Below are 24562 nucleotides of genomic sequence, written 5' to 3'. Positions count from 1 at the left end.
TGGTGGTTGACCATCTTCACCTCCTTGTTTGCTGACCTGGGTAAATCCAACGAACTGGAGAGTAGGAGATGCAACTCTGCTGAGGCTCAGGGCCCATCTGTATTTTCAGTGTATCATTCATGGAATCTAATAAGTTCTTTCAAAATAAAATAAATTTTTAAGAATATGAATATAGGTAATATCACATGTATAACACTGCTTTTCTTTGATACAGGACAAGTGAATGTTAATGTTACAAGATGTTAATATCAAGCAAAAACTCAAGAAACCAAACCATGGACCATAATGTATATTAATATACTAATAATCTTCCATTAATAGTAAAAAACAAAACAAAACAAAACAGAAAGGAAATATATTAAGTGGAAGAACCTTGACAATATATACTACGTACTATTTGACTCCATCTTTACAAAATATGAATACAAATAAATTAGAAGGAAACAGAATAGCAGCTATGTCTGGTAGGGAAGTGATAGAGAAACTTTGTGGTAATTATTAATGGGTGGGTTTTTTTGTTTTTGTTTTGTTTTGTTTTTGGGCCCCAGGCTGCCTCAGACAACATTTTGAAAAATTTTACTTAATTGCACATTCATCCAGCCAGTATGCCCTTGCATCTCAGACCCATTTCCAGTTATACTATACAGTTACATCATTGTTCTTGATTTATTTCTTTGGCTTATTGTTTTGCTTGTTGGTGATAGGGACATAAATGTAAGGGTTAAGAGCCCAGTCTCTGGAACCATACTATTTGGATTGAAATCCAGTGTCTGCATCTATGATGTTTAGACTTAAACTCTCTGAGCCTTAGTTTCTCAAGAATAATTGTATTCCTTGCCTCATGGGGTTGTTTTGAGGATTAAATGAGTTAACACATATAAAACACTTAGATTCATGCCCAGTGCATGGTAATGTTTTATAACTGTTGGTTTTTATGATTATTCAATGTGACATTAAAGTCTGAAAAAGAGTCTTTCTAAGAAAGACTAGCCTATTTGAACCATGATTCTATTTTACTACAATGCAACATTTTTTCGGTGATAGAACATAATATAGTATGTTTCTGTTTTTCATTTTATAATATAATAAAAACTGCAGTCTAATTATAATAATACAAAGGATAGAGATACAAATGTAATACACAGTAATATAACTATAAATATCTAAATATAAATTTACAGGATATTTTAAAATACTCTAAACTATAAAGAAATTAAAAATCACGATTAATCCTATGCACAAAATAATCACTATAATTTTTTTCAATTTTCTATGAATTGTTAAATCTGTTGTACAAATTTGGAACCATAAGATAGATATAAATAGTTTTTTACCTTACCATGTGTAAGAAAGTTTTACCTGTCATAAAGTATCATTTCTGAATATAATTTTATTTTATACTAGTCTCTTGAATAAATGAACCACAATTTATTTAACCATTCATATTTTAAGATATTTTGGTTACCTTCTCTTCCTCTTCCTCCTCCTCCTCATCCTCTTCCTCTTCTTCTACTTCTTCTTTGCTTTTATAATTGTAACTTACATATGCATCCTAAATGTTCAAATCTAGGGAAGTGGACTTGACCTAGTGGTTAGGGCATCTGTCTACCATATGGGAGGTCCGCGTTAAACCCCAGGTCTCCTTGACCGGTGTGGAGCTGGGTCCATGCACAGTGCTGATGCGTGCAAGGAGTGCCGTGCCATGCAGAGGTGTCCCTCGTGAAGGGGAGCCACACACACAAGGAGTGCGCCCCGTAAGGAGAGCTGCCCAGCATGAAAGAAAGTGCAGCCTGCCCAGGAATGGCGCGGCACACATGGAGAACTGACAACAAGATGACACAACAAAAAGAAACACAGATTCCTGTGCCACTGACAACAAGAGAAGCAGACAAAGAAGAAGACGCAGCAAATAGACACAGAGAACAGACAACCGGGGCAGGTGGGTGGTTGGGCGGGCAGGGGAGAGAAATAAATAAATAAATCTTAAAAAAAAAAAAAAAAAGAACCCAAAATGTTCAAATCTAGACATCATCAAGGCAGTGCTTTCTTCCTAGAGACTGGCCACCTATGATCCTGGGCTCCTCTGTCCCATGCCAAGGCACATGGTTGGCTCTACATGTCCCTTCCTTCCCTTCCTGGTTTTGTTGATTTCAGCTTCTTGCTTCCATGGCTTTTTTCCTCCCTTTGAAATTTTTTCATGAATACGTTTAGGCCTGTAAACTTCCCTCTCAGCACTGCCTTCTCTGCATATGATAAGTTTTGATATATTGTGTTCTCATTTTCATTTGTCATTTCCCTTGCAGTTTCCTCTTTGATCCACTGATTGTTTAAGAGTGTAGTATTTAACTTCCACGTATTTGTGGATTTTCTAGTTCTCTACCTGTTATTGATTTCCGGCATCACTCCATTATGGTCAGAGAGGATGCTTTGTATAATGTCAGTCTTTTAAAATTATTGAGATGTGGTTTGCAACCCAACATGTGGTCTGTCCTGGAGCATGATCCATGTGCACTTGAAAGGAATGCATCGCCTACTGTTTGAGGGTGCAGTGTTTGTATATGTCTGTCAGGTATATTTCATTTCTCATATTATCCAAGTTCTCTGTCTTTATTGATCTTATGTCCAGATGTTCTGTTGTTGAGAGTGTTATGTTGAGTCTCCAACTACTATTGTAGAGGTATCTTTTCCTTTCTTCAGTTTTGCCAGTGTTTGCTTTTTATATTTTGGGGCGCTGTGATTAGGTACATCACTATTTATGATTTTTATTATCACTACTTATGATTTTTATTTCTTCTTGGTGGATTGCCCTTTTATTAATATATAGTTTCCTTCTTTGTCTCTTATACCAGCTTTTCACTTAACAGCTATATTCTCCAATATTAGTATAGGTACCACAGTTCTTTTTTTGATTACTGTTTGCATGGGATATCTTTTTCCACCATTTCACTTTCAACCTATTTGTGTGTTTGGGTCTAAGATGAGTCTCTTGTAAACCACATGCTTTTAATCCATTCTGCCAATCTTTGTCTTTTGATTAGAAAATTTAATCCATTCACATTCAGTATTATTATTGTAAAGGCAGTACTTATTTCAGCCATTTTGTCTTTTGGTTTTTATATGTCATCTTTTTCTCTCTCTCTCATTCCTTTATTGCAACCTCCTATTCTGTATAGTTGATCTTTTGTATTTTATCTTACTGATCTCTTTCTCATTCCTGTTTCTGTATATTTTTTATAAACTCTGTAGTTTCTCTGCGGTTTACACTGCTTCACCTGTATCTATTAGCTACTAATTTGAGAAGTTGCCATCTTAGCTACAATAGCATACATGTTCTCTGCTTACATGTCCCTCTTTCCCTTCTTTGTTTGTTTTTCTCCCACTTTAGCTATTTATATTTCATGAACATTATTAGGAAATAAGCCTTTGTTGCTCATTGTATTCTGACTCTTATAGGGTGTAGAGGTGTATATTGGGGATACAGTACTATTGGGTTTTGCATTTACTCTTAGTTACCCTTACTGAAGGTCCTCATTTCTTCACAATGCTCCAGGTTACTCTCTCCTGCCTTTTCAACCTGCAGGACTCCCCTTAGTAATTCTTGGTGGGTAGTTCTTTTGTTGATGAACTACCTCAGTTTCTTTTTATCTGTGAATATTTTAAACTCTCCCTCATTTTTGTAGGACAGTTTTGCCAGATAAAGAGTTTTTTGACTGGCATTTTTCTATTTCAGTAGCTCAGTCCTCTGAGGGCAGCCATTGTTTCAATCCCACCCTGAAGAAAGGCAACAGCAGCCATTGTTTCAACCTTCCCCAGACAGGGGCACAGGTAGGGAGATTTAGAGATGCAGCAGTTCCTCAGATGCAGGGGACAGTTAGCTGAAGGGCTGCATTCCTGGGCAGGCCAGGAAAGCTCAATTTGGGGGGCCATCAGGAAGGTTTTTAGTACCTTTCTTGATTCCTTCCCCAGAATGCATAGGAGCTGGTCTGCCCCCAATTTGTGACCCTGGCCCTGTTTTGGAAATATTGGTGCTTTTGTATCCACCATTCCACTGATAACATTCTTTCTCAGAGTCCCCAAAGACCTCCCCTTATGTAAATTCTGTTGACTCATTTTCCCTCATCATCTTACTTTTCCCTCAGTGAAATACTGAACCTTTGATTTAAAACACTTTTCCTGTCAGGTTATTGTTGTTATTTCTTTATCTATCTTGCTGTTTAGCCCAAATCTCCGTTCTTACAGCAAAATTTTGGGTTTCACTAAGAGGGAAGGACATTCTGAGGAAAGTGTGGGAAACTCCAGGCAGGTTTGTGTGAAGGAGTATATTGTCCCTGAATACCTCCTGTTATAGTTGACAGCACAAGGCCACCTTTTTCCCCATGTTGAGGTCTTCTAATATGCGTTGGTGCAGGAATGGGGCATGTTGAATCTAAGCATTAAACAGCATATTTTCAACACTCAGGGTTGACTTCTCAAGACTGACCTTGCCTGAGAAAGAAGCCTGGAGAGCTTACCTGAGAAAGAAGTGTCAGGAATATCTCTTTCTCAAGTAAAAATCATGTTCTTGGTTGATGAGTTTGTCTCTCCTTAAATGCCATTTCTTGGACTTGCTAATCTTCTCTGACTATGAAGCTTCCTAAGAAATTTATTCCTACTCACTCGGGATCATCCTGGGATGCTTCCACCTAGGCATGGATTGTGTACAGGGGTGGGTCCCAGGTGTCATTGAAGGTGGACAGCAGGGATTCTTTAGAATAGCACATCCAGATGCACTGTCAGCTCTCTGTAGACCATAATTAATGAAACTGTACTTTGCTAATACGATGAGTTAATGTTAGGAACACTGGAAAGTTCTCTAAAAGTAAAGTGTTGAGATGCCTGCTTTGCCTGATTTTATAATGAATTTGTTAAAATAAATACAATTCATCCAAAGTATACCATCAGTGATATTTGGTACAGTCATGTAGTTGTGCATTCATCACTTTAATCATTATTAGGGCATTTTCATTCTTTCAATAGTAATAAACAAAACAGAAAGAAAAAATTCTTCACCTCTCAGTAGCTCTATGCTTCCCCTGCTGTACATAGCTACTATTTCTGACTTTTTTTGCACAATTATGTATTTATTAACCAGTTTTATTAGCTATATTCACATACCATACAATCTATCCATAGTGCTTAATTAATGGCTTTTAATACAATCATTATGTTGTGCATTCGTCAACACAAAAAATTTTAGAACAATTTCATTACTTCAAAAAGAAAAACTCCATACCCATTAGCAGCCCTTCCCGAGCCCTAAATAACTACTAATTTAATTTCATCTTTATAAATTGATTTATATTAACATTTTATAGAATTGGAATCATATAATATGTAGTATTTTGTGTCTGGTTTCTTTCACTTTACATAATGTTATTTTTTGTATGATATTAATATCTGCTAGTATTAACATACATTTCTTCATTTTAAATGAAAAACAGTATTATATATGCAATATTACCCATGTTCATATTTCACCTGTGGTGTTACTATGCTATACAATGCCATCTTACATTTTATAGCTTTCCTTTTAGTAATGTACATGACTTAGACTTTCCCTTTAAAGCACTTTCATACTCACATAATAGTGTTACAGATATTATGCTGGGCTTTCACCTGTCTATTCCTTTCCCACCCCAGGGACTCTCATGCAGCTGGTGCATTAGGTGAAAATGGCTGTAATTCAGCCAAGGCATTGAGGCAGACAATTTTGTCTTTGCCATCAGAAAGCATGTGTCCAAGTTCGGGGTCCACTCTTGTTCTTTTTTACTAGGTTATCCAGAACCTAGTTCCAATTAAGTACAATTTGTGCACGTTCATTTTACAAAACATGCTGAAATGGATATGCATATAAAGGAATAATCTCTCATGACTACTATTTTTATTGCAATTAAATGTGCATGTATGTATGTCTGTGCATGCCCAGGAGCCCATGTTGTATACAAAATTTCTAGTTTCATTTCATAAATAAGTTTAGTCTTCACATTACCATTTGAAAATATGTCATATGTTTTCCATGGCCTTGAAGGTTTTGTATGTTATCACATTGGTGAGTTAATACTACTACTAATAGTAACTCATGTGTTTACATGTGTGTGTGCACATGTATAGTGAACTTTTACTGAGTTCCATGTTGTTTGCCTTGAACTTGTTTCCAGTGTGCTAAGTTAAGAAACCCTCTGCCAGTTTACTTTTGCTGGATGTGTTCCCTACTTGTTCAATTCTGAAGCCCAGCTTCCTGGTTTCAGGTGCTGGCTCTGCCTTTTATTAGCTGTTTCATCTGAGGCAATTTTTTAATATGTTTTTTATTTATTTTTAAAAGATACTTAGATTATATGAAATGTTACATAAAAAAATAAGGGATCACATATGCCCCACTCCCCACACCTCCCACTTTCCCCACATTAAGAACTTCTTTCATTAGTGTGGTACCTTCATAAGCACATTTTGGAGCATTGCTACACAGCATGGATTATAGTTTACATTGTAGTGTACACTCTCTCGCACTCCATTCTGTAGGTTATGGCAGGATATATAATGGCCTGTATCTGTCTTTGCAGTGTCATTCAGGACAATTCCATCCCAAAAATGCCCCCATACTACACCTCTTTTTCCCTCTCCTTGTCTTCAGCAACTCCAGTGGCCATTGTCTCCACATCAATCATAAAATTTCTTCCATTGTGAGACAATTTCTTTCTTTTTTTGTCTTTATTCATTTTTTTAATATTACATTAAAAAAATATGAGGTCCTCATATACCCCCCTCCCCCTCACCACACTATTCCCCCCATAGCAACATTCTCCTCCATCATCATGAGACATTCATTGCATTTGGAGAATATATCTCTGAGCATCACTGCACCTCATGGTCAATGCTCCACATCACAGCCCACACTCTCCCACGTTCCATCCAGTGGGCCATGAGAGGACCTACAATGTCCGGTAATTGTCCCTGCAGCACCACCCAGGACAACTCCAAGTCCTGAAAATGCCTCCACATCTCATCTCTTCCTCCCATTCCCCACACCCAGCAGCCACCATGGCCACTTTCTCCACACCAATGCCACATTTTCTTCGATTACTAATCACAATAGTTCATGAATAGAATAGCAGTAAGTCCACTCTAATCCATATTCTATTCCTCCATCCTGTGGCCCTTGGATTCATTGTGCCCACTCCACACCTATGTCAATAGGGGGCTTAGATTCCACATGGATGCTGGATGCAATCCTCCTGCTTTCAGTTGTAGGCACTCTTGGCTCCATGGTGTGGTGGTTGACCTTCTTCAACTCCATGTTAGCTGAGTGGGGTAAGTCCAATAAACCAGAGTGTAGGAGCTGAAGTCTGTTGAGGCTCAGGGCCTGGCTATCATATGGTCAGTCCAGAGATTCAGATCTACTGGGTATATATTAAACCCCAGCACCAACTACAATTCTGGTAAAGTAACAGGAAAGGCTTGTGAAAAGAGATCACATCTGAGTCCAGCTCCATCACACAGAAACACTAACTCAAAAGAAGGGCCAACTGACATGGCACTGAACTCCATCTGCCATGACCATAGAATTATGGGTCTCTGTAGCCCTCAGAAGAACCAATACCTGGGGTTGTATCTACTTTATTTGTCTCTGGGACTCTGTTCACGTGTGCATAAAGAGGCAACCCCTCTGAAAACCTCCCGGCTCTTTTTTAGAGACTCATAGCCATATAAACTCATTTGTCCTTTCCATTTCCCCTTTGATTTAGGTCAAAAAGCATTTTTAACTCCTGTTATTATATGTAGACAGAGATATTCTGCTGGTCCGAGTTGACCCTTTTATTCAAGGTCATTTTCTAGTTACATCATCAACTGGTACTTGGTAGTAATCCCTCAGCACCAGGGAGGCTCATCCCCGGGATTCATGTCCCACTCTGGGGGTAAGGCAACGAATATACATGCTGAGTTTGGCTTCGAGACCGGCCACATTTGAGCAACATGGAGGCTCTCGGGAGGTAACTCTTAGGCACATTGTTGCTCTACGCCTTGTTCTTATTTCAGTTGCACATGCTCACAAGCATAGTCGTTAGTATCAGGGGCTCATTGTTGGACCTTCATTCTTTTTTTGGTCTTTGGCATTGCACTTGGGGAATTGTTGCTGTTCCTTTAGGGACTGTGATAGAGCTCCCCTGGCTAGGAACTTAGCACTCCCTCAGTTGTTGTTTTTAATTGTTTCCACTATGAAAATATCCAAACATTTTTATGTACCCTGGATATATGCCCTGTAGAACTCTCTGCCAACCATGTGTCCCCTGTGAATAACATCCCACACCAGTATTCCTCCCCTGCCATTGTCGAACCTCTCTGTGATCCAAAACTTCCTGAAAAGTGAAGCCCAATATAGTGCCATGTTCCCTTAATAGTAAAATGGAATATAGCGATGAGTTTAAAGGTTAGATATAGAATACATATTAATTTGGAAAAATTCTACATCCTATCTTTTTCTTTTCTTTTTTTAATTATTAAGCTTATCTTCACAAGAGTCTTAGATCACAGTAATTCATATATACAATATACAGTACTCCCACATATCCAACATAAAACCTTTTCCCTTCCACAGCAATAATCTTTTAACATATTCACACCATATTTACTGAAACTGATGTACACATATTGTGACAACAGCTTTCAAACAAGGTAACATTTGTGTTTACGTTGTGGTTTATATTTTAGACTACAATTTTCTAAATTTTTAGTTATCTTATGTTTTACATTATGATTTACGTTTTAGCCTATCAGCCCCTATATATTTTTGGTGTAATTTTACATGTCTTATATCCATCCTTGCATACTCTTGTGAAACACTTCTATTGCCCACACAGTTACATTGGTTCCATCTGTTCAATACCTATTACCCCCTCCTCTTAGGGCCCACAGTGACAGTCAATCTTCATTTCTTGAAGAGCCATGTTCAGAGATACTTGCAACAGTGTTGAGGGCTTGACATGCTCAACTGCCCTAATGCCCTGGGAGCCATCATTTCTCTTGAGAGATACAGTTCCCTCTATTTGATGGCATCAGTCCTCCCCAGGATGTGGGTATACCTTCACTCTCATTATATGGGACAAGACAATTCTTTATATGCTTTTGACTTCAGTTTTTTCATCTGTAAGGTAGAATTTGATCATCCTTTAATAAACTTTTGTGTCATGATAGGAGTTACTCAAATAAAGCATTTAGAGTAATGCCGAGCACATAAGTGTTGAAAAACTATTAGTCTTTGCTCTTGGCAGTCCCCTCAACAATTTGTAGTTTCTTACTTTCCTTAACCCCTGTGGACTTGGTCATCTCTGAGGACATCACTCCTGCTCTAGCTCTTTAATTTTTTTTTTTAAAGATTTTAAAATTTATTTCTCTCCCCTTCCCGGCCCCCACCAGTTCTCTGCTCTCTGTGTCCATTCGCTAAGTGTTCTTCCGTGCCCACTTGTATTCTTATCAGTGGCACTGGGAATCTGTGTCTCTTTTTGTTGTGTCATCTTGCTGCATCAGCTCTCCATGTGTGTGGTGCCACTCCTGGGCAAGCTGCACTTTTTTTGTGCTGGAAGGCTCTCCTTAACAGGGCAAATTCCTTGCACATGGGGCTCCTCTATGTGGGGGACACCCCTGCTTGGCATGGCACTCCTTGCATACATCAACAGTGTGCATGGGCCAGCTCATCACATGGGTCAGGAGGCCCTGGGTTTGAACACTGGACCTCCCATGTGGTAGGTAGATGCTCTGTCCATTGAGCCAAATCTGCTTCCCTCTAGCTCTTTTAGAAACTACCCTGTGGTGTGTACATCATATCTGGCAGTCTCACATAGAGGATCCTGTGTTGAACATTTTTCACTTGCACGTTTCCTTTATCAACCACAAAAATGTAAAATCCATCGTGATTTACTGTGTATTTCAAATCCTTTCATGGAAAAGCATGATGATGATATTGGTTGAAAGATAAAGTCTAAGGTCCTGTATTTTGCTAGGAGAGCTAAAAAAATGTAATATGGAAAAGTATAGCATATCGAAACATCATGTGATATGTGAATATGGACATGATTGCATATGTAACACTTTTTCTTTAAAACAGAAAAAAGTATGTTAATGTTACAAGGTTTTAATATTAAGCAAAACTGCAAACAAACTATGAACTGTAATGTTTATTAATACATTAATAATCTTCCATCAATAGTAAAAAAAAAAAATAAAGAAAATGTGCTAAGTGGAAGAAACTTGACAAAAGGTACCTCATATTGTTTGATTCCATCTACATATAATATAAATACATATAAATTATAGAGATTGAAACAGAAAGGCAGCTATATCTGTCAGGGGAAGGCTAGAGAGACTATGATTATGATTATGATTTCATAGATTGATTAATTTATTTCTCTTACCTCCACCCATCGCCCTCCATGTGCTCTCTGGGTCCATTCACTGTGCATTCTTCTCTGTCTGCTTGTCTTTAGGCAACACCAGGAACCAATTCTGGGACCTTCTAGAGTGGGAGAGAGGTGTTCAGGCTCTTGCGCCATCTCAGCTCCCTGGTCTGCTGTGTCTCTTATTATTTCTCCACTGTCTCTTTTTGTTGCATTACCTTGCTGCACCAGCTCTCTGTGAATGTCAGCACTCTGCATATACCAGTTCTCCATTTGGGCCAGCTCGTCGTGCAGGCCAGCTCACCTTTACCAGGAGGCCCTGGGAATCGAGCTTTGGACCTCCAATATGGTAGATGGGAGCCCCACTTGAGCCACATCCACTTCCCTGTGGTGATTATTAAAGGGCAGATTTTTTTGGTCTGTTATTTATTTTATTGGAGTGATGAAAACACCCTAACATTCACTGAAGTGGTGAATGCACTATTCTGTCATTATAGCAAATACTGTTGATTGTTAACTTTGGATGGTATATATATTTTATTAATATCTTTCAATAAAATTGGTTTTAAAAATTTGAAATGTGTAGTGTTTTACTGTGTGTTTCACATCCTTTGATGGAAAAGCATGATGAAACAAAATTAGGGCTATGTATCTAGTTAAAAATTATCTTACATGGATCTGTCAAAACAGTCACATCAGTTGAGTTGACCCTTAAGTAGTCTCTCTCATTTTATGGGAGGGTAAGCACTCTCCCCATGGTCGCTTAGTGAAATGTGTTTTTCATTTCAGGGTCTATTGACATTCTGGTATGTGGCCATAGAATTCTCTCAGGAGGAATGGGAATGCCTGGACCCTGAGCAGGGGCTTTGTACAGGGATGTGATGATGGAGAACTACAGGAACCTGGTCTCCCTGGGTGAGGATAACTTCCTTCCAGAAGTCAGGAGGTGCCCTTGGGTACCTTTGCCTTTTCCCTTGTGAGTCACTTGAGATCCTTAGCTTTGCTTTTAACTGAGATTAAGTTGTGTTGGTTTCAGAAATGACAGGTGTCATACTAAAGCATCTGGACTTTAACCACATACTTCATGCTAGGTTAGTGGTGGTTCTAAGGACGACTAAGCACAAAACCTTATGTCAATTTTTTTCTTAACTCTATTGATGTATAATTTACAAACTATAGAATTTAGTTTCCCACATGGTCTAGCAGTTAGGATTCCTGGTTTTCACCCAGGCGACCCAGGTTCGACTGCCGGTGTGGGAAAGTAAGTCCTTGGGAAGCGGACTTGGCCCAGTGGATAGGGTGTCTGTCTACCACATGGGAGGTCCGTGGTTCAAACCCCAGGCCTCCTTGACCCGTGTGGAGCTGGCCCACATGCAGTGCTGATGCACACAAGGAGTGCCATGCCACGCAGGGGTGTCCCCCACGTAGGGAAGCCCCACATGCAAGGAGTGTACCCCGTAAGGAGAGCCACCCAGCACGAAAGAAAGTGCAGCCTGCCCAAGAATGGTGCCACCGCCACAGAGAGTTGATGCAGCAAAATTACACAACAAAAAGAAACACAGATTCCCATGCCGCTGACAACAGAAGCAAATGAAGAAGAACATGCAGCAAATGGACACAGAGAACAAACAACTGGGGAGGGGCGGGGAAGGAGAGAGAAATAAATAAATAATTTTAAAAAAATTTTAATCTTAAAAAAAAAAAAGAATTCACTCACTTAAAATGTAGTGGTCAGTGCTTGCTTCCCATATCATATATAAGGTCCTAGGTTCAATTCCTGATACCTTCTAAAAATAAATGTACCCTTCAGTGGTTTTTAGTATATTCATAGATATTTACATCACCTCATAAAGTGCCCTTAACCCTTCAGCTGTGAAGCTCATGTCCCTCCATTCATTCCATCCCTACGCAACCACTAATCTAGTTTCTGACTGCATAGATTTTCCTATTCAGTATATTTCTTTTGAATGGAACCTTATGACAAAGTTTTTTGTGACTGGCTTCTCTTTTGCATCATGTTTTCAAGGTTTACCCATGTTGAGTATGTCCAAATAGTATATCTAGAAGAGGAATTGCTAGTTCACATAATTCCGTCTATAATTTTGTTAGACACTACCATATTTCCACAGTGGCCGCAACATTTTTCATTCCTACCAACAATGTTCTGCAGTTCCAATTTCTCTGTTTCTTCTCCTAACTTGTTTTCTGTTTGTTGTTGTTTTTTGTCATTTTTTAAAAGATTTTATTTTTTATTATTTCTCTCCCCTTCCCCCCCAGTTGTCTGTTCTCTGTGTCCATTTGCTGCAAGTTCTTCTTTGTCCACTTCTGTCATTGTCAGCGGAATCTGTCTCTTTTTGTTGTGTCATCTTGCTGCGTCAGTTCTCCATGTGTGCGGTGCCATTCCTGGGCAGGCTGCACTTTCTTTCATGCTGGGCAGCTCTCCTTACGGGGCGCACTCCTTGCGCATGGGGCTCCCCTATGCGGGGGGGCACCCCTGTGTGGCACGGCACTCCTTGCGTGCATCAGCACTGCATGTGGACCAGCTCCACACGGGTCAAGGAGGCCCAGGGTTTGAACCGCAAACCTCCCATGCAGTAGATGGATGCCCTATCCATTGGGCCAAGTCCGCTTCCCTGTTTGTTTTGTTTTTAACAACATCCATCTTTATATGGTTGAAGTAATACCTCATTTTTTAAAATCTCTCCCCCTCCATGGCTTTTTGCTTGCTATCCGCTCTCTGTGTCCATTTACTGTGCTTTCTTCTGTGTCTTTATTTTTTATTTATTACCCCCCTTGAGGTTTGCTTGTCCGCTCTCTGTGTCCATTTGCTGTGTGCTTTTCTGTGTTTGTTTGTTTGCTTGTCTCCCTTTTTGTTGTGTCACCTTGCTGAGTTGGCTCTCTGCGGCACTTGCAGGCCAGCAGCTCTCTGCAGCATGCGAGTGAGCCTGCCTTCACAAGAAGGTCCCAGGTCCCAAACCCAGGACCTCCCATATGGTAGACGGGAGCCCAACTGATAATTTTATAGCTTTTGTTCTCATATTTAGATCCTTTTTCCACTTTGAGTTAAATTTTGTATATGGTATGAAGGTAGTGTCCAACTTCATTCTTTTGTATGTGGGTTTCAGATGTCCCAATAACACTTGAAGAAACTATTCTTTCCCCCATTGAATGGTCCTGGCACCTTGTCAAAATGAATTGACCATGGGTATATGGATTTATTTTTCAACTCTCATTTTATTCCATTGATCTATATATCTTCCTTATGCCAGTACTAAGCACACTTTTTCCATTACTGCAGCTTTCTTGTGAGTTTTTTTCCTGTTATTAGAGAAGTTGTGGGTTTACAGAGTAATCATGCATAAAATACATAATTCCCATATACCAGCCTATTGTTAACACCTGCATTGGTGTGGAACATTTGTTTCAATGATGATAGTACATTTTTATAATTGTACTATTAATGTTCACTGTATTTTTAGTGTAGAAATTACAATATACTTTTTAATAGTCAGAAGATGTAAAGTTATTTTAAACCTTTAACATGTACTCTGAGAATATAACTGCTTGCTATACTAAACAGGTTTCCTTCTTATATCTTATGTTTTAATTGCCAATAAGCACTATTTCAATTTTGAAAGTACATGTGCAGGTCATGAGTGCCCACATTAATGAAATTTCACAAACTGGACACCCCTCTGTGTGCAGATCCTAGATCTAAGAACAGAATATCATCAGCCCCCAGATTTCCCCTGGTGTCTCCCCTCACTCACTGTTGCTAAGAGTCACACAGTATGTATTCTTATGTATTTTTCACTTTAAATTCTGTAAGCTCATGAATTTATCATCTTGCTGATGATCAATATCCATTGTGTAAATATCCCCCAAAACTCCAATTTAATCATTCCTCTGTTGATGCATCTATGAGTATTTTTGAGTTTGGAGCCATTATGAATAGTGCTAGTATATATATTCTACACGTTTCGGTGATGCATGTGAATTTTTGTAGTCATGAATTTTGTAGTCATGGAACCTGTGAGTCATAGGCTCACATCAGCTGAGATGTAGGAGATATTGCTAAATGATTTTCCATAATGTTTGTATGAATTTTCACACCCATCAACTATGTAGGAGATTCTTGGTTTATCCATGTCCCTGTCCACAGTTAGTTTTTTCTGACATCTAACAGCCTAGATCATTTTCACCTGAGTTTAATTTTATATCAATGGAATAAAGAACATTACTTTGTATTTGTATTTGCCTTTTTTCTTTCTTTTATATTTGCCTTTTTTCTTTCCTTAGGTTGTTTGTGGATTTGTTTTTGCATTTTATTATGGCCCACACATTAGCACAGATGTGTAAAAGTGTTGTGTAAATCCCAAGCTATTAGTCCTTCCACTGTTAATGAGCCTATGGGTTGTTTTCAGTTGGAAATTATCAGGAATAATGGTGGTGGTGAGGGTCAAAATGCATCCCCCACAAAACGTATGTTCCTCTTGTGAGGAAAATCAGACTGCGACTATGACAGACACCTAAAATGTGGAAATGGCTTTGGAATTGGGTAATGGAGAAGACAGAGAATTGTGAGGCACTTGATAGAAAAAAGCAGATGATCAGAATACACTGTTGGTAGAAATATGGAATTTAAAGTACTTTCCACAAGGACTTAGAAGGAAATGATGACTGTGTTACTGGAAACTGGGGGAAAGGTGACCCTTGTTGTAAAGTGCAGAGAACGTGATGAAACCGAGTTCTGATATTGAATGGAAGGTAGAACTGTAGCATGATGAACTTGGATGTTTAGCTGAGAGGGTTCTCTAGCTAAATGTCAAAGGGGAGCTTGGTTTCTTTTGTGGAGTGCCTCACCACCACCCCAATGCTTGGAGAAGGTGGGGCCTACAGTCCAGGTTTTGGAGAGAATGTGGCCTCTGTACAGGTGCTTGGAAGGGGTGAAATTGCCTTTCCCTCAGGCCTGGAGGACAAACCATTGATCCACAGATAACTCTCAGCCCTTGAGATCTAGTTGAGTTTGCCCAGCTGGGTTTCAGACTTTTTTGGGGACCTATGAGCCCTGTTTTCCTCCCACCTTCTCCCTTCTGGAATGGGCATATTACCTTCTACATATCCCCCAATCCTGCAGTTTTATCCAAGGTAGGCTATCTTTTTGAATGGTTGACATATGTCTGAAGTCTTTAAAACATCATCTAGCATTTTGTTCTGTGCTATCCTTAGCCCCACTCCAGTTCAATCTGGCCATATTTTATGTGAGAACCTTAATTATACAAATCTCCCTCCAATAAATCCTATTTTGAAAGACTACTATCACCCTAAGGATGTAATATACAAACACAATACAAAACAAACAAAACACCAGGATAGGAAATACTGGACCTGAGAGAAAACAAGAGCTTAATTTCTGACTACAGACCCCTTCTTCATAATGATAATAACCAATTGACAGCACCTAATTTAAACGTAGACATTGCCAGTGATAATAAACAACTGGAGTCGTTAATTTCAATGCTTGCTCACCACTCCCAATGTGCCTAAAGCCCTAATATCCCTCTCCCATCTTCCCTTGTTTAATCCATGAGTACCCCTCAGCTTTATAACTTGGGGAGATGGATTTGAGCAAAATGAATCCTCCTGTCTTCTCAGGGCCAAACTTTCCTAAATAAACATTCTCTTTTCACAAAAACTTCCTGTCTACAGATTAAATCTGAGCACATTGAGTAAGAGCTCCCTTTTGGTCCACAACATCTCCAGGTTTACCAAAGGCCACTTCATTCTAACATGGGAACATTTTTTTCCTCAGTTACTTGTATGATCCTTTCACATGCTGCTCCATTAAATGGAATTTTCCCTCTAACTCCACAAGCAGATAAGAGAAAATTTAACACAAATTTAAAGTTAGACACTCGAAGACTGCCCTAAGATTTCCAGATTGTTTCTGGACCAGCTCTTTCATTTTTTATTTATTTTTAAATAAAAGTGGAAGTTAATGTAATATCAGGTCTACCATAGGCTATTAACAACAAATAAATACTATTCCACTCCAAATGCTAAACTTTACTTTTTGCCTTTTATATGGAAATTCAATTACTCCTCCAATCTCCACCTAAATTCTCCCTTTTGCCTCTGGTGGTAGTATTAGAACTAAGGTTGGTCCTGCTGGAGGATGTCCATTAAGGCTTTTTTGTTTGTTTTTTTATTTATTTCTCTCCCCTCCCTGCCATTGTCTACTCTCTGTGTCCATTCGCTGTGTATTCTTCTGTGACCGCTTCTATCCTTATCAGCAGCACTGGGAATCTGCGTTTCTTTTTGTTGCATCATCTTGTTGTGTCAGCTCTCCCTGTGTGTGGTGCCACTCTTGGTCAGGCTGCACTTTCTTTTATGCTGGGTGGCTCTCCTTACAGGGTGCACTCCCTGCACATGGGACTCCCCTATGCGGGGGACACCCCTGCATGGCAGACACCCCTGCATGGCATGGTACTCCTTGTGCGCATCAGCACTGCACATGGGCCAGCTCCACACAGGTCAAGGAGGCCCAGGGTTTGAACCACAGACCTCCCATGTGGTAGCAGACACCCTATCCATTATGCCAAGTCCACTTCCCCCCATTAAGGTTTTAACATCCAGAATATATAATGAAGTTCTACAATTCAACAGTAAAAAGGTAAAGAACTCAATCAAAAATGGAGAAAAGACTCTTTTATTATGGCACAGAATCTGAACTACTTCATTACAAACATTAATGAAACTTCAACTATATAAGTAATTTGATCACTCATGATATCCCACATAGGATTACTATTACTTTTTTCTTTTAATCATTGGAACAGTAGCCCCATCTGCCTGTTGAGCATCCTCTTGTAATGTGACTGTTTCATGGCTGTTCTTAAGACTCTGTGGAGCATAAGTGAATAAATGAACTTTGTGCAAAAATAGACTATTTGTAGATTTCTGATAATAGCAGGATTTTTAATCCCTCATCCAGGCAAAACAGAGCCTGGATATTTTGGGGTCTTGGCTCACAAGAGCAAAGGGGCTGACTGTTGGGAAACATGCAGCAATTAATGCAGAGGTGTGTGCACACGGTAATCAGGATTATCAAAAAACCCATGTAAGCCTGAAAGCTGGAGTAGTGGGTAGGAAGACAGATACAGGTGCTCACCAGGACAAGGATGCTTTGCATGGCCCTGATCATGGGGGAGGATCTAGGTGGCATGTTTTTCCCATGAATGTTTGGACCTGCTATTTGTGTGTGGGCAGGACAAAAACCATGGAGCCAATGGAGGGTTTAGTCTCCCTCCTTCTGAAACAAATACCATACAATGGGTTGACTTTGGGAAACGGATGTGACTCAAGCAGTTGGGCACCCATCTCCCACATGGGAAATACTGAGTTTGGTTCCTGGTGCCTCTTAAAACAACAACTATCAAGCAAACAAATGCAAAGGCACCTCAAGGGAGCCAGAGTCGCTCAGTGGTTGAGCACCAGCTTCCTACATAGAGGATCCTGGTTTCAATGCCTGCTCTCAGTACCTCAAAAATAAATAAATGTGTTGGCTTAACAATGAGATTTTTTTTGACTTTTGAAAATTTTTATTTATATTTTGGTCTTATAAATTCATTTTTCTGCAAGAGTGGAAAACACAAAAATTTGCTAAATATCAGATCCATACAGATCCTTAGAAAGGTTTTCTGTGTAGTCTTCATTAGTGTGAATCTTTGTAAATGTTTCATTCTCATTGTAGACCATGACTGCTTCACAATAATGAAGCTACTAAGTTTTTATGCCATACATTCATTATAAACTATAAACGACATTTCTATTAAAAGGAAAACTGGATAATACAAAAATATGAAAGACTGAGGAGCAGTCAATCTGTTGAGACAGTATATCTTATTTGCTTTGTAGTTTCCTGTTATTACTTTCAAAAAGCACATGGCACATGAGGCATAGTAATCATCTCCCCCTTATTAACCTCTCTAATTTAAAAATTCATTGTTTGTAAAACTGGACCAATTATCACAAACTATCATTTGCATAATTAACCACAAGTCTGCTATGAAGGATTTTGTTAGTGGCATAAACAATTAAAGGAGGGTGGAAATTTTTTTAAAATGGGATTTGTTAAGCTTGCCAACTCATTAGATATCATGGGCTGTATTGCAATTTCAGTTTCTAATTAGATGTTCAATGCCTCACAGTAAAAGGCTGATCAGTAAAGCAAGATCTAAATTCTTTTCTAGATGCAGTGACATTTCATTTGATATAACAAAAGGATAGGAGAAAATTTAAGCAAGATTTTTATGTGTTCCAACTTTTCATGCAGGAATTCTTCTACACTGTCTGTATTCCATTTGAGGATGCTCAGTTCTTCAGCAATGTTCCCATTGTCATCCAAAAGCTTTAGTACAGGGTCTGAACCATGAACATACTTGATTTGTAGGCCTCTGAATAGTTTGGGTTTATCACTCCTGACAAAGCTTGGACTTGAGGGAACCTCCCCAGTTTTCATCCACAGACTTCAAGAATAGCTCCTGCATACAGCTTTTTGGTTTCAAATTGTGCTTCTTCCTGACAGCATCCTCTGCAGTCAGGATCCAGCTGAAGCAGGTTGAACTGTCCAAGAAGATCACAAGAGCTGCAGAGCAAGTTGCTGGAGAAGCCTAACTCTCTGCATGCTTCCGATGAAAACTCTGTCCCAAGTGAAGATACCGCTTGAAGCACAGTCACCAAAAATAACCTCAGCCCAATGTCTGGCCCAAGCCAGCCGCTTAGACCAGCCACCATCGCCACCATTTTCATAGGTTTCTCAACAATAAGAATTTATTGGCTTCTGGTTTAGAGGTCATTAGGTTTGCTTCTTCCAGGGATCAGTATCTCTCTCTCTCTCTCTCTGTCTCTCTCTCTCTCTATATATATATATACACTTTTTAATTTTTTTAAAAAGATGCTCATATTACATAAAAGTTACATAAAATACATAGGAGTTTCCCACATGCCCTGCTTCCTAGCTTTTCCACATTTTCCCATACTAACAACATTCTTCATTAGTATGGCATATTTATTATAATTGATGAACACATTTTGGAGCATTGCCACTAAGTGTGGATTACACTTTATATTAGAGTTCACATTCTCTCTGCATATTTTTGTAAGTTATTATAAGATGTATAATGGCCTGCATCTGTCATTGCAATGTCATTCAGGACAATTCTCTTGTCTTGAAAATGCCCCCAAATTACACCTGTTTTTCCCTGTCCCTCCCCTCAGAACCTCCGGTGGCCACTGCCTCCACATCAATGATAAAAGTTCCTCCATTGCTAGAATCATTAAAAAAAAAGTCTATAGTAGATTAACAGTAAGTCTACTGTAATCCATCATTCATTCCCCAATCCTGAGGATTCTGGGATGGTGATGTTCACTCCACCTCTATCTGAGAGGGAGCTTAGATCCCATGGGGCAGATGAGTGGGACTATCTTGCTTGCAGTTGCAAACTCTGTTCCTTCAGGTGGTCATTGTCCATCATAATCTCCTTGTTTGTTGTCCTGGGTGAGTCCAAAGAACTGGAGAGGAAATGTTGCAAGTCTGCATCAAAAACAGTGACATGTGGGATGTTATAGATATCTGGGAAGAAGAAAATTCAAATAATCTATACTGAATATTTTCCTCTTTCCCTTCCACTTCTACATTTACTGGCTTTTAGTCTTTAAAACAAACAAACAAACAAACAAACAAAAAACCTAATTAGGTTTTGAGTATTTGCTGAGCAAAAGCTTAAGAGTGATGGATAACAGATGGAAATCTGATAATCCACAAATGTAACCCAGGACAGTATTGTCTTAATTTGCTTTGTGAGGATTAACTCAACTATTTTCTGCTTTCATGGCAGTGAATATACAGTGTGGTACAAATAATGCCTTGTAAGGAAATTCTGAACTCCCTTCATCTTTGCACATATTTTCAGTTGACCTTTCCTCTAAGTGTCCTTTAGTGGGCAGTAGGAGACGATCCCAAAGCATGTGGAAAACCATGGGAAAAAGAAGATTCCAATCAAAGAGAACAATGATCCATTGGTTCCAGTGTTCATTTCAGGAGATTCATTTTTGCTTTGGGGGGGTAAAGATTTATTTATTTACTTACTTACTTGCTTATTTATCCCCTCCCCCCCGCCATTGTCTGCTGTATCCATTTGCTGTGTGTTCTTTTGTGTCTGCTTGTATTCTCATTAGGTGGCTCCAGGAACCAATACTGGGACCTTCTGGAGTGGGAGAGAGGCAATCATTCCTTGCACCACCTCAGCTCCATGGTCTGTTGTGTCTCTTATTAGTTCTTCTCTGTGTCTCTTTTTGTTGTGTCACTTTGCTGTGCCAGCTCTCTGCATGTGTTAGCACTCCTGCACAGGGCAGCACTCCTGCGTGTACTCCATGCAGGTCAGCACTTCACATGGGCCAGCCCACTGTATGGGCCAACCTGCTTTCACCAGGAGGCCCTGGGCATTAAACACTGGACCTCCTATATGGTAGATGGGAGCTCAGTTGCTTGAGCCACATCCGCCTCCCTATTTTTACTTAATTGGAAATAATTTGTAACTTATAGAAATTCACAAAAATAATACATAAACAATACACAGGACTCCAATATATCTTTGTCACAGCTCAAAATTCTTTTATGTATCCCCAAAACAAAAAGATCATGTTATTGAACCAATCCATTCCTGTGGGTGTGGGGCCTTTTAATTGGCCTACATCAGTGAGGCATGACACAGATTGGGTTTCTGCCTCTTGCTGGGTCTTATATAAATTGAGACACCCAGAGAAAGGGAGCTCTGCCATTTTGACCCAGGCATGTGAGAAAAAGGACACCAGGTTCACCTACAGCTTCTAAGAGACTGAAAGAGGTCCAGGAGTTTGCAAACAGCAGAGCATGGGGCAGGGAAAGAGGCCCCCAAGGGCTCTGCTGAAGGAGAAGCTCAAGGCTATGGAGATAGCCCTACCATATGCCTATCATCACATGGCAGGATGATGACCCATAGCTGACTCTGATGAGAAAGCATCTCTGAAAGTGGTTTTTTTTAAAGATTTATTTTTCATTTCTCTCTCCTTCCTCCACCCAGTTGTCTGTTCTCTGTGTCCATTCACTGTGTGTTCTTCTGTGACCGCTTCTATCCTTATCAGCAGCACCAGGAATCTGTGTTTCTTTTCGTTGCATCATCTTGCTGTGTCAGCTCTCTGTGTGTGCGGCACCATTCTTGGCAGGCTGCACTTTATTTTGCGCTGGGCAGCTCTCCTTATGGGGCACACTCCTTGCGCGTGGGGCTCCCCTATGCAGGGGACACCCCCACATGGCATGGCACTCCTTGCATGCATCAGCACTGCACATGGGCCAGCTCCATACGGGTCAAGGAGGCCCGGGGTATGAACCACAGACCTCCCATGGTAGGCAGATGCCCTAGCCATTGGGCCAAGTCCACTTCCCCTCTGATAGTGCTTTGATTTGGACATTTCATGGCCTCAAAAGCGTAAGCATTTGCCCCCAATAAACCCCCTTAATAAAAACAAAACAAAAGTTTCTCAATACCAGAAGCTCCTACTGTTTTGTTTTATTGCACCTGCCACCTACTGCACATGAGCTCAGATATAGTGTTAGGCCCCAAAGCTGGGCCTTTGGGGCTAACCAGAGATATAAAGGGGGGAAAAATACTTTAACATGAGAGTTAGGCAGGACTTATATTTATTACGTCTGCAGGCAGGAGCCAAGGTCAGTCTAAGCTACTCAGACCTGATTCCCCATGCTGTTGTTTACTCTTCCTTAAATACTTTAGTTACTACTTAGCATTTGCTTTATGAATTAGCTTTTATGCATATGTATAAACATACCTAGCTATATAATTGTATGATTAGTTTGTTCAGAAAATCACACTTGCACTATATTGCATTATCAAAAAAAAGGGCAGATAATGCCACCCTGGGTGGTAATTTTACTATATTAAGCAAGTTGAAGTGAGAACAGCAAGGGGCTTCTTCTGCACAGGTTTGGCAAGCTGGTTGAAGCTGATTTTCATACTTCATTGCTTCGACAGGATATTCCTGACCACCAAAAGTGGAATTTGGCACCAAGAGATTTCATCTCATTACCTTCTAATTTATATATAATTCATTACTTTCTATCCTAGCAACAGGGAGAGAAACAAGTTACTTTCAGGTACATCCATCCTACATTCTTAAATAGCAAACTAATCCTAAATTCCACACTAAATAAAATTTTATATAATTTTTATATTATTCCTAATGCTTTCATTTTCTTCAAGAGTACATCAGGATCAATTTGCCCAAGTTCAAAGACCTGGGAGAAATTCCTCAACTGCACTATACCTCAGTTTTCTCACCCATAAAATGGGGGTGATAATGGTCCTTTACCCATCTCATAGGGTTGTTGTGAGGAAGTGGGATTTACTATAATTGTCATTCATTTAGGTATTTCTTAAATACTTTTGGGAAAAAAAGATTTCAATTATTTCTCCCCACCCCTCATTGTTTATATTTGCTATGTCCATTTGTTGTGTGCTGGTCTTCTCCTTCTAGAAGGCACTGGGAACAGAACCAGAGACCTCCCAGGTGGTGGTCATGAAGCAGGCTAGTAAGATAGGGAATAGATGGTTCTGGAACCTGGCAGAGAGTCCACATGGACATCAGCAACTCCAAGATGGCTGCTGGAAGACCCTCCCCCAAGATTCTGCCACTCAGAAGAAGACTTCCTCCAGAACCAGGAGTAGCTGCAAATATTCCCCCAAGGACCTTATCATTGGGCCCTCCTGGGAGATTGATGACGGAAATAAGCAGTCAGAGTGGTGAACAGCAGGAACTCCTCCCCTGCCATTAGCAAAGGAGTGGAATAATTAGCATTTTAAAAAGCGGCACCGGGGCTGAGTTCTCTCTCCTGCTCTCTTGACTCTGGATCCGGGCTCCATCTGCTTCTCCCCCACTTGGATCACCATGCAAGTAAAACCTGGGCATTTATAGCCTATAATGGGGAATTGTAGCCTGTAAATTAACCCTCTTTATCACTTCTCAGCCCCTTCCTCTCTACCTGGGACTCCTACTCTGTTACTTTCTCCCATTTCTCTTCCCTCCCTACCTGAGTAAATTATTGGACTAACCCGAGCGGGCTCTTGAAATTCATTTCTCCAGCATAGCCAAGGAACCTAAACGAAATCTGGTAACAGGAGCTCAGTTGCGTCAGTCACATCCACTTCCTTAAGTACTTGTCAAAGTTGCAGTTTTCCTTTCGTATTTGGAACCACAAATTTATTTTCTTTTTGTCTCTGAGATTAAAAACCCCTAAAAGTTTCATAGAATGTAGTCATCTCTCCTGAAATATATACTATTTTATTATAACCTATGCTTCCTGCAGTTTGGGTGCCATATATATTTATACTTATATATTTATATCCTCACAGGCCTTTGAAAATTCCTTAGCCCTAGGTACTTAATGGATAAAAGGCCCCAACTGAAGGAGGTGGAAGCGGAACAGGCTGCGCCCACGCCCAATCTCGCCCCTCATTGGCTGGAAGGAACTGCTCGTCTGGTCGTTAGTGACGATGGAGGTGGGAACCAGCTGCTATTAAGATGCCAGGGATTTTGTTTCCTTACCCCAGGCCTAGGCTTCCAGGGCCTAAGCGTCGACCAATGGAAACGGCCGTGAGCGGGCCGGGATCTACCTGGACCAAAGGAGGGGGAGCTGGGCGGGGCCACTGACGCGGGGCAGGCCCTGTGGGGCCCTGGCGCCTCTTCGCGGGCCTCTCCTCCTCTCTTGCCATAATACGGTCCTTCCGCTTCCTCTGAAGGTGAAGGAGACAAGATGGCGGAGGTAAACGGTGACGACTTGCGGTACCTAAGGCGGTTGTCACAGACGAGCACTGCAACGAGGCTCTGCGGGTCGGGAGGATTCACGGGCCTCTGGAAAGATGGCAAGGGGGTCCTGGGGCGCCGGGCGGCCCTCGAGGAGGAAGCAACGTGTTACCTGGGGAACGGCTGGCAGCCAATCTGCGTCAAGGTCTCATCCGTCAAGTTCCTTGGACCCGATGAGACGGCGCTCAGGATTGGGCATCGGCGGCCCGGCTGGCGGG

The 24562-nt window shown here is 40.4% G+C and overlaps 2 protein-coding genes across 9 annotated transcripts in view; one reads left to right on the top strand and one right to left on the bottom strand.

Moving 5' to 3' along the window:
• The window catches only part of LOC101445455 (zinc finger protein 677-like), a 61723-nt gene that overhangs the window by 21742 nt on the left and 15419 nt on the right, over positions 1-24562 (top strand). Inside the window, exons 2-3 of one of the 8 annotated variants that reach the window (XR_011646437.1) lie at positions 23894-24040; positions 24281-24562. The exons of 2 other annotated variants lie outside the window; for them this stretch is intronic. Coding sequence is in view for 3 of the 6 variants with exons in the window: in XM_058279429.2 (XP_058135412.1) it covers positions 24401-24562 (162 nt within the window). In the remaining 3 variants the exon portion in view is untranslated. Of the gene's footprint in view, positions 1-23893; positions 24041-24181 lie in introns of those variants that run through there. 5 more of the 8 variants (XM_058279430.1, XM_058279433.2, XM_071209629.1 and 2 more) reach the window with 5 other exon arrangements.
• LOC101442331 (selenoprotein F-like) lies at positions 17121-19253 on the bottom strand. The gene is given in 2 exon segments (XM_012525849.3): positions 17121-18917; positions 18920-19253. Coding segments are annotated over 2 exon segments (561 nt in total). The 5' UTR covers positions 19239-19253; the 3' UTR covers positions 17121-18675.

The sequence above is a fragment of the Dasypus novemcinctus genome, chromosome 18, assembly GCF_030445035.2.
Source record: "Dasypus novemcinctus isolate mDasNov1 chromosome 18, mDasNov1.1.hap2, whole genome shotgun sequence".
NCBI classification, from domain to species: Eukaryota; Metazoa; Chordata; class Mammalia; order Cingulata; family Dasypodidae; genus Dasypus; species Dasypus novemcinctus.
Note: the sequence above shows the minus strand (reverse complement) of the source record. Positions and strands in the feature narration are given on the sequence as shown.